The sequence below is a fragment of the Micropterus salmoides genome, unplaced genomic scaffold (genome assembly GCF_014851395.1).
Source record: "Micropterus salmoides isolate LMB-PRFRI ecotype aquatic unplaced genomic scaffold, ASM1485139v1 Ms_hic_scaffold_10, whole genome shotgun sequence".
Lineage (NCBI taxonomy): Eukaryota > Metazoa > Chordata > Actinopteri > Centrarchiformes > Centrarchidae > Micropterus > Micropterus salmoides.
Genome location: NW_024040041.1, coordinates 24,178,513 through 24,189,414, shown reverse-complemented (window position 1 = coordinate 24,189,414; position 10,902 = coordinate 24,178,513). Strand labels below are relative to the sequence as shown.

Sequence of the window (10,902 nt, the reverse complement as noted above, 5' to 3'; positions counted from 1 at the left end):
AATATTAAAACTACTTGTCGACAGCATTGTTGAATACATCTAAGAAAGTGGGGATTTCTGAGATATGAGATGAAAAAGCAAAATGGTGAAAGTGAAGTGAAAAGCAAACCTTAAAAGGTAAATTTAAATACCCGTTTTTGCCCACCGAATCCGCAAATAGTCTGATCATGGCATTTAAATATCGGGCGGTTATTGACGTTTGTATAATCAGAGAAGCTGAAGTACTTGAAGGCACCGCTTCGATATGCCAAGTGAGAAGAATGAGGAACAGTAAATAAAACCAAATTTACTTGCACAAATGAAACAAGGAAATACACAGCTCTAAGTAAGACTTAATTTCCCAGATTAGCTGCTGACATGTAAGTTAGACTCACTGCTTTATCAAAGTCGCTGATTGTGAGAAAGGGGTTGCTTGGATGAGTACAAGCGCTTCTTAACACCTTCCAAAGTTAAGAAATTTAGATTACAGCAAGATATGACGCACTCATTAGCTACCAGTGCATGCATGTGTCAATTTGAGGGCCTACTGCTCTCCTCCAGACTTGGACTTCAACCAGCCCTCACTACAACTTTAAGAAATAAATTACTTGTTTTTTCTTTCCTGCAGGAAATCACATGGAGGTGCTCTTGTGCTCACATGACAGTCTGAGCCATGGCAGGAGAGATCACTGAAGGTACTGTACGAAAACTTCTTATAGTCTTCTTAACACAGTGTTGACGTATAATTTTCTAAGAACTTTGCTGTTTTGTTCGGTGTTGCAGTGTCAAGCCAGTGAAATAGATTGTACTCGATGTTTTTAAATTTGGACATTTCTGCTTGGTGAAGTCGCGATGTGAACTAATTAACCAATGTGAACTTTTGGGTACATGAAGATCTCTGAATGAAGTTGCGCTACCTCAAAACCCTTCACGACTGGTTGATCTTGTTTTGCTCCACCTGTTAATGTTCTCTTGAGACCCGATGTAATGATAGTTGAGGTGCAAAAGCTCATAAAAGTTTTGAGGCTTTTTCCTGCCACGTGAAAAACGGTCAGTTGTGCATTGCAGTGCTAGCAGCAGTCATATATTGAATTTACACGACGTTTCATGTCTTTATTTTATCTATCACTCACTAGTGTGAAGCTCTGATAAGATTTACTATGTACATACTCGCCAAGGTAACGTTAGTTGGCAGTTTTTAGATACCTTAAAATGATCAGAGCAAAAACTGTACAGTCTGTTTTGGGATGATAAAGTCATATGATGGGAAATAAATGAAACCTATAAAAGGTGATAAGACCATCACTCAGCATTGAGTACCACTAAAGTAAAGTCCTAAAGCCATTTTTCATTAGTTGTGTGCTGTTGATAAAATATGTGGTGTGCTGTTTGTGAAGCTATAGGTGATGTTCCATTTTAGGCTCAGTTCCTGCCTATTACAGGGAAGTATATGAGGCCATCTGCTCTAGGACAGATGAGCGAGTGCAGGTTGAAGTTTTTCAACGGCTGCTCCAAAGGACTGATCTCTCCAAGGCGGTCTTAGGCCAGGTGAGCGGTTCACTCTTTACTGTGGGGCCAATCATCCAGATCGCTGTTTATGGACAGTTTTTAAAAAGATGTGATAGTTTGTAACAATACAGAGGCAGAATGCACCATATTCAACAGTAAATAACATTTTCACGAGTATCACTTTCTGCTTCTTGTCTTTTACCTGCCTGCTGATATCTGTGCACAAGTATTTATTCTGAAAAGACAGACATAGGTGTAATGTCTTATCAACAGGAAGTTGTTACTAGCTTTGTGTAGGCAAGCAGACTTAAAGAAATGGGCTTTATACAATTTGCAGTCTGAGAGATCTGGTTCTTTTAATGCTGAGATGTAATGGCACAACACATCTTGTTAGAAAGTGCTCTGAGTGTAAAGTCTGGGATATTTTAGAGGCAGCCCATGATCCAGTAGAGTTTCCCTTTTCCCGACCTTTCAGCATATCATTGCTTTAGTGTCTAGTGAGCACTTTTTTTCACAGAGGAATGCAAACCACAGTTGAATTTAGATCTTAGACTGAAAAACAGTGACCTTCAGGTTATATTGTCTTTGTCCTTTTTCAGATTGCTGAGCATGTTGACTCCACAGATGGATTCCTGAGCAAGTTGTCAGTCTATAAAGCGCTCGCTTTGATTGCTCTTGCGCAGCAAGGAAAGCAACCAAGCCCCAAACTCTTGGAGAACTGCATACAAGGTAGGTGACAGTTTCACAGTGACAGCAGGGCAGTAAAAGTTATTCTTAATGAGTAGCTTCGTAATTCCTCTGTGTGTCCAAGGAAAACCTCAGCCATCCCTCCTCTATTAAGACATTTCATCTACACAGGGCAAACGCTATTCTTTTATCGGCTCACATAGACTCAAGGTTTCATTCCCAATAGAAGTTCTCGGTGACAGGAATACACCCACCTATATTTTTCAATTAGATGTACTGCATAATATCATAATAGTATCAAAGGGATATTTGGGGAATATTTATATAATGTATTTTTACAAAAATATAACTACTACATACTTTTTGTTTTTTCCACATCAGAAGAAACGCTAGCATTCTGACCTAATGCAGCTTCATTTGTTTTATTTTATTTTGGTAGAGAAGCCTTAGCCATGTAAGTGTTGCATTCTTTCACTAGACCCAAAGTTGGAAGATGATAGGGAGAGTTTTATGGTTTTCATAGAGGTAGCCATTATGCTGGAGTCAGATCCATTCCCATACTTCTGTGTATTATTTAAGGCTCTCTCTGTTATTTCAGGTGTGGCCAGTATGGCAGCAAGCTGCATGCCACTTCCTCAGATGTGCAAGTTTTCTGCATTTGTTGCAGTACATTGCATTCAATTCATGACCTTCTTGGAATGTACAGGAAGGGATGAATAACAGTTCACATGGCCACCATACACAATACTGTGCTAACTAGAGACAAATAGAGCGAGGCACAGTAATCTGTTGAAAACGTGATTTTAACACCAGCATTCCTCACAGTTAGGAAATCCATCCAATTCTAGATTTATCTTTGTAATCATAAAAAACAAATATTAGAAGTTGGTGCTGGTTGTGTGCTTGACAGAGTTACCAAAACCTCAGCTCGGGGAGCCGAGGGACTTGAGTGCACTGAGGATGCAGCCAGCTCAGGAGGACGTACTGACGGTGTCCCAGACGCTGGACAAACTGCTGGCCAGAGACATAGTCCAGGTGGAGCTCATACCTGAGAAGAAGGGCTTGTTCCTCAAACATGTGGAGTACCAGGTCACCAGCCAGGTAAGGGATCCCATAAATCCTACTGCATGTAAATGATTGTCTTAGAATAACCTAAACCGCAAGAAAAGCTCAGAATTTGCAGTAGTCTTCATGTTTGCTTTAACCCTTACTTTGATGATACTGGAGATGAATCTTGTCTTCTCATTTAACTTCTCATTTCTCAGTTTAAGTGCATTTAATTGGGTTGTCGTAACAGCGTGCCTGTACTGACTGCTGTATCATTTACTATGTGTCAGTGTTTTTTTGTTGTGTAAACATTTGCTGTCTACATGAAGAAAAGTACTGATTTCAATCCTTTCATTATCAGCCATGCAACAAAATTTGCATGCACTTACCCATTTTCTGATTATTTTCTTTCTTTGCTTTGTTTATTTTCTTTTAGCGTTATAAGATATCAGTGTACCGGCGCTATAGTGATTTTGATGTCTTCCATGAGGTTTTGCTTCAGAGATTTGCCTACAGAGTGGTGCCGGCACTGCCGCCTAAAAGGATGTTAAAGGGAGGTATGTTACTGAACGCTGACATCTACACAGTTAGCATTGTATTTCTTTGTTTCTGCATTTCCCCCAACTTAGAGTCATTGTATAGTTTTTAGAGCATTGTTGAGATTTACTGCAAGGTCAGCTATAAATATCCAGGGGGGTCTGATAGCTGTTTTTTGGTTGATAAAGAATAAATGTTCAATGTTAACACAAACTGTTGATTGACAAGTTGATTGTTTCAGACACAGTCATTGCCATTCATCAGTGTTATTGCCTGGAAGAAACAAAGAAACTAGCGATGTGTAAAATGAGCCTGTTTCAGTTCACAATGACTTATTGTAGCTTTGGAATGATAATTATGTCAACACACACACACTGAGGACTCCTTGCAAAACACTTGCTTAGGCAATTTCTCAATTACAGATCTTCATCAAGTGCAGAATAATAATACCACGCATGTAAATCCACCATCCTCTCATCCTACTGATACGTGTAGCTCAAGATCTACTTCTGTGTGTAGATATGATTAATAATCAGGACAGAGGCTTTCAGGATATCAGTAAGAATCTGAAAACAGTCCAGTTACATGCTGTAAACTGCGACAGGTTTGCACTTCTGTAACATTGTCGAATGTAGCTGCTAATCAAGCCTTGATCTGGTAACCTCAGGCAGCAATGAGGAGTGGCTGCAGAGTTCTGGTAACCTCACTTCTTTCAAACTGCACACCCCCAGATTATTTTCCTTTTCAAACTTGTAGTTTTCAGGGCTAACTGACGCTGACTCAAGTGAGCATTTCTCAGACTTCGTGAAGCTCCCTCTGGAGCCACAAAAGGCTTTCTGCAGCTTCTTTTCACATATGCAGAAGTGCTCCTCAAGACCCATAAACAGACTTTGATGTGTAAAATTGGTTCTCCTTTTGATGTCTCTATTTATATGAAAGGTACACAGTACATCACATAAATTGACCTTTAAACATGAGTTTCACATCAGTTTATACTGACATCTGTCAATCTGTTCTAGAGTTTATAGCTCCATCTCTGCCAGCGTTAACACACCAGGTCAAACCGCTTAACGTATTTTCCTGGTGCACTTCTTTCCTACTTAAATGATTCTCTGTTTTCTCTGGTATCTGTCCACAGTCCTGACCTCCGTGTCTGAGCGTGAGTTCATTGAGGGGAGGAGACGTGCTCTTGGCAGATTCATTAACTTGGTGGCACGGCATCCCTTCTTCTCAGAGGACGAGCTGGTCAAGACCTTCCTCACCTTCAGTGGCTCCGTATGTAGTGTTCCTGTATCTTGATGCCTTGTTCTGTGGCCAGGACCGTTGTACAATAAGCATTACAATCATGGTGATGACTGACAGTGAAATGCATTCTGTTCCTGCTACTCAGTGTCTTTTTTTCCCACTCACTCCTCTTCCTAAACAGGATGTTCAGACTAAGCTGCGTGACACTTACAAGAAAACGGGCGATGAGTTCATGACAAACAGAATTGCAACCCTTGCAAAGGTTTGTCACATATGTTCAATGGAAAAGTCCTGTCATGCTTTCATCCAAACAGTTAAAAATGAGCAATTAACAATTGTATATAACATTTCTAAGAGCTTTATTGGGTCTGTTTTGTAGGAATATCTCCCCCCTGACATTCAGTCTCAGTTCTCGACGAGCAGAGAGCTGATTAGAAATATTCACAACAGCTTCCACAAGCTGCGGGACAGAGCTGAGAAAATGGCGGAGCGCTCAAAGGAGAATGCAACTGATCTTCTCATGTTTGGCAGAGAGCTCAGGTATTTCATTATTACGGGTATAAAGTTAAAGTCTTCCACTAGTAACCAGAGGTTTAGGACTGAGAAAACAAATGTTAATAAGATTCCAAATCCTCTGTGTTGTTGTGTCTCTTCATGGCTGTTAGCTTGAAATGAGTTTGGCAGCTTAGACACCACAATGTTACATTATGTCCCTGTAATAACGCTGTTTTTGTCAGTACGCTGGGCTCAGATGCTTCGTCTCTTCCCTCCTTGGCCTCTTCACAAAGCACCTGGGGGACCCTGCGTCAGTCTCTGAAGAGTCTGTCTGTGGAGTTTGCTGTGCTATCCGACAAAGCGGCTCAGCAGGTACAGCCCTTAGTCTTTCATCTCCACCATCTGCTCTGCCATGCTTGTCCAAAACTGGCACTGGGTAATAAATGTTGTTTTGCTAATGTCCTCAGGGCAGACGGGAAGAGGACGATGTTGTGGAAAAACTAAATCTTTTCCTGGATTTGCTGCAGTCGTACAGAGTGAGTCAGTTTCACTTTTTGATTTTTGCCATGCTCATTTAACTTGAGCCCACCTCCAGGGGTCCTCAACCTTTCATGACAGGTGAATTTGTTTTGATGTTTACATGTTTCACATTCTAGGCCAATAATGCTCACTTTATGAAGCACTGCAAAACTGTTTTTATCCATGAAGGTAATAAAAAAACTCTCCTGTTTCTAATGGAGAGACACAACAAGGAGCTGGATAGTAAATCCAAGTTCAGTTAGTAACTTAGGAAGGATATTATGTAATGATAAATTTGAACAATAATGCACCCTATTTTTACAGACCCAGCCAGTCTTTCTCACTTGGAAATTTAGTTCTTTGTTGTGAGTGGGTTGCGGAGATGAAACAAAGAGACTGGTGGGCAGATAAAGTGGCCAGATAAAGTTTCCGTAGCCTCTACTAAATCTATTAACTGTAATATTTATGGTAATTTCATAATTTGTGCAAATAATTCTCATTGTTGGCTGTTGTGCAATACTGTTCTGTATATTACCATGCCATTTTGATGCAAATGTGAAGAGCTTTATGTGTTTCTCTAGGATCTCTGTGAGCGGCATGAGAAGGGTGTGCTCCACGAGCACCAGAGGGCTCTGCACAAGTATGGCATGATGAAGAGGCAGATGATGAGCGCCACAGTGCAGCCCAAAGAGCAGGCATCTGTGGAGCAGCTGGAATCACGAATTGTTCAGGTAGTCACACTCTTTCAGTTTCCTAATTTTTATGCCGTTTAGATGCTTCCTGATTGATAGCACACTGTTTTAGAAATGCTAAATTGGACTGTGTATAATAAAATCCCCTTAAACTCAGGCTAAATCTTTTAACCATTAGCCAATACTCTAGTTCAGCATTCTACTTGATACCCTCATATGTGCATACTATAAATGATTAAACGACATCCATTGGGTATAAGTAAGTGACGTGGGAAGTTTTATTGTTAATGGTTTGTACCAAAAATGCTCACATCAGTTCATATTTTCCAATTTTGAGGAATTAAACCAATAACTCAAAATCTCTTTCTGTTGAATTAACACCATTTCACATTTTTGAGCACAAGTGCTTCTAATGCCTCAGCGCATTTCCTGGCGCAGTGTGTACCCTCGATTTTCTTTCAATCTAATTCTATTCAAATGTTCGATGTAGGGGGGCAGAAACAATTATATAACTCCATGAATAAGAGCGTTCACTTTGAATGAACCAAATCACCATTTTAAATGTTGGTACAAAGCCGAGTCAAAAATTACCGCATACTGTTGGTTTTCATCTTGTGACAGTAGTTCCTCTTAGTCTGTGGTTTGTCTGTGTTTGACGTATGTGGTAATAACTTCAACACTTTTTAGGGTGGTGGTTTTATGGTTTATAGGTGTTTACATTATTACATTAGCATACAGGGTGTCAACAAACACTATTGCCATATGTCAGAAAGCATTTTGTTTTTAATGGGAAATGTATCAAATAAAAGCTGATTTAGACCTCAGAGCAGTCAGAAACAAATTACTGAGTTAAGGAGACTTGATGTAGGTCCAGTGACTGTTATGAGCATTTCTAGGTTCCCCAGCTCAATATGCTCTTAATACGACACATTAATGAGACCTTTTATGTTCGAATATATATATATATATATATATATATATATATATATATATTTGAATATCTTGCTTTTGAGCTCAAAGTACACTTATCAGTGCTCATCATTACATTGTACCGGCCACCAGCTGATCTCACTTGGTATCACTGGATATGATCGATTAATCCTGAATGGATTCCCGAATATTCAACAAAAACAATGACTCCAAAGCTATGCACCTTGTGAATTTACTGGGCAGCTTTGAACTTACCCAACATGTAAATGAAGCCACACAGCAGCATAGTTACATTCTGGACTTAGTAATAACAACAAGGTTAAATATTGATGATGTTGATTTCTGACCATCACTGAGTGTTTTTTGATGCCAGCCTAATAATAACAAAGACTAAAAGGGAGTTTTTAGTTCAAAAGAGATTCCTTGATGGAAAAGAAAATAATATACTGGAGGAATTTCAAACAGGCTTTAGAATATACCACAGCACTGAAAATATTCTTACTAATGTAATCAACAACCTCAAACTAAACTCTCATGAAAATAAGGTCTCAGTTCTTGTCCTCTTAGACCAAAGTGCAGCGTTTGACATGATTGACCATGATATCTTAATCAACTGCCTTGAAAAGTTGGTTGGTCTTTCGACTGTGTTAAACTGGTTCAAAACATACAAAGGGAGAAAGGTTTATGTCAGTCCTGGAAACATGACATGTGTTTTGGGGTTGCACAAGGGAGCTGTCTTGGTCCATTATTATTCTTACTATACATGCTGCCACTTGCTGAGAGCACATTGTATGTTTCCTGAGTTAGGCGAATGACACGCAACTGTAAGTCTCTGCTGAACCAAATGATGTTGCAGTTATAAACTGCGTTACTACCTGTCTTTTGGCAAGCGATAATTTCGTAAAGTAAACAAACAGACAAAACTGAAATCCTACTAGTTGGCCCTAAAACAAAAAGAGATCTGCGGTCGGTTTATTGGAGCTTCCCAGAAACAGTGAAAAGACAATTGCGGATGCAGCTTTTGTTACTTATGCCCCAACGCTATGTAACACCCTACCTATGGACATCAGGGAAGCCAGCCATTTAAAAAAAAAAAAAAAAAAAAAAAAAGCTAAAAACATATCCCTTTACTTTTACTTAGCTATGATTTTAATGATACAGGCATAAGCCTCTTTTTGCACTTTGCTTCACACATTTGCACTGTTGCACTTGTTATAAAATGCTGTATTGTACTTGATTTTCTGCATTATAAGCACTCATAACTTTTTTTATTATTCAGTGAGTTTTATTTTCAACCTCATGTTATGCATTCCTCATTTCTATCTTATTTTTACTAATATCCTCCATCTTACTTTACATTAATTATGGACTTCGATCCCTGTTTTTATGTCTTTTTATTTTATGTGAAGTAATTTGGACTGCATTTCTTGTATGCAAATAAAGTTTATTATTATTATTATTATTATTATTATTATTATTATAGCCAATTAAAATGTAATGAAATGACTTATGGGAATCCCTGAATCCCTGTTTTGGTAATTTGAGCAGAGCTTTGTTGGCCATCTCTGCTATCATTGGTGGAAAATTTCCCCATTTACTGATTACTATCATCATTTGATAAGTGGAGACAATATCACAACTAGTCTTTTTTTATTACTCTGTTAACAGCAAGAAAACGCCATTCAAACCATGGAGCTGCGCAACTACTTCTCCCTGTTCTGCCTTTATCAAGAGACACAGCTTATCTTCATCTACCTTCCAATCACATCGCACATTCTCGGGGCTTTTGTTAACTCCCAGGTCCAAGGACACAGAGAGGTGAGGCGACTTGTGTGGAAGTCATTTTTCTACAGACCCTTCTCTGCGTGGACACAGTGACCCTTCAAGAGGGTCAGATCAGCTTTAAATTGGCTCCTAAAGTCCAACGAAAGAACTATAATGATGGATGGTATCACTGGAAGGATAAGCATAATATTCCAAGATTTGAGTGGGCTTACATTTCACATGAACAAGTGAATCTCCCATATACCTTTGCTTATTTTAAAGTCCAATAAAGCACACTGTATACAGTGTATTTTTTTTGATTAGATGCCTCTGTTTGAACTTAGTCTTGAGAAGGTTTCTGTTGATCTCAAAGTACTTGATGATAATTTTACATGGATGTTTACCGACAATGATTACCTGCAAACCACTAAGCAGTAGTATGATGATTATGAAATGTAGGTAAAGAAAAGTGACTTTTTGCTTTCTTTCCAGATGGGAGAGGTATGGAATGAACTCCAGCCAAAGCTTGGATGTCTCTTTGGTGGTGGGAACGGATTGAAACCCCCCATCTGAAACCTAACTACGCGAGGTGGAGGGACAGAAACACAGCCATGGGGAGGATCACAAACTGGAAAATAACTTGCTCTGTGACCTATGGAAAAATGTAGAATGCACAGCTTTTTTTCCTTCTACAAAGTTAATTACACAATATGTTTCCATTCAATAAGAGTATTTTTTTAAAGTAAATGGATTCTCAACGTCTCGACTTATTTTGGGTTTGATCATCAACCATATAACTGGAAAAGACTGTGGGCTCATAAATCTGTTATTTCATGCTCTGCTCGATGAGGAACTAATGTCCATTTCCAAATCAAGGAAGGAAAATCCTCTAAATATTATTTTACAAGGGACCAGTCAGACGTGAGGGATGACAGTATATTCATACATTCCAACTCATTTCCTAAAGCACCTGTTTATAACTTTACCTTGCAAGAAGTTTATACGCTAAGATAGTTGAGAAAAATTGTGAGGGACAGAAAAGTTTTACTTTATTGAAGGATGGGATCATTTTAAATCTCCAGTCATGAAGGTTTTTGGTTTTAATTACTGAATAAAGTTAGACCAATGTATTTTGATACATTTTAGTTTATAAGAATATGTAGCAGCACACTTTACATTTTTTATAGACACTTGTGCTATATCTTTTACTGCTATAGTGTTTACTTTTATGTAGGGCAACATATTTGCTTTCTGTGCGTAAGCTGTTTGCAGGACTCCCAGTTTTGTTTTATAAGCTATTTTGAAAGGCCTACACTTAAGTGTACAATACTATGAAGGGCAGATATTTGACATGTGTTGATAAAGACCTCTGGCACAAGTGGCATAATGTGAACATAACACTATAATCTATTGAGTTATTACCAAAGATATGTGCTATACATTCACTATATCACAGCGGTGCAATAAATCGTGTAACATGATTCCTTTACAGTTCAAA

The 10,902-nt window shown here is 38.8% G+C and overlaps 1 protein-coding gene across 3 annotated transcripts; it reads left to right on the top strand.

Moving 5' to 3' along the window:
• The first annotated feature begins 283 nt into the window (after positions 1 to 283).
• snx8a (sorting nexin 8a) lies at positions 284 to 10,885 on the top strand. 3 transcript variants are annotated; one of them, XM_038704091.1, is made up of 14 exons: positions 284 to 325; positions 608 to 674; positions 1,400 to 1,527; positions 2,088 to 2,217; positions 3,086 to 3,276; positions 3,659 to 3,779; positions 4,898 to 5,034; positions 5,186 to 5,266; positions 5,384 to 5,544; positions 5,742 to 5,871; positions 5,967 to 6,035; positions 6,600 to 6,749; positions 9,309 to 9,458; positions 9,897 to 10,885. In XM_038704091.1, the coding sequence occupies exons 2-14, from the start codon at positions 653 to 655 to the stop codon at positions 9,975 to 9,977; spliced, it is 1,551 nt and encodes a 516-aa protein (XP_038560019.1). In that variant the 5' UTR covers positions 284 to 325; positions 608 to 652; the 3' UTR covers positions 9,978 to 10,885. The 3 variants fall into 3 exon arrangements, with proteins under 3 accessions (XP_038560019.1, XP_038560027.1, XP_038560036.1); XM_038704099.1 differs by lacking the exon at positions 284 to 325 and having other exon boundaries at positions 486 to 674; XM_038704108.1 differs by lacking the exons at positions 284 to 325; positions 1,400 to 1,527 and having other exon boundaries at positions 615 to 674.
• The last annotated feature ends 17 nt before the right edge of the window (positions 10,886 to 10,902 follow it).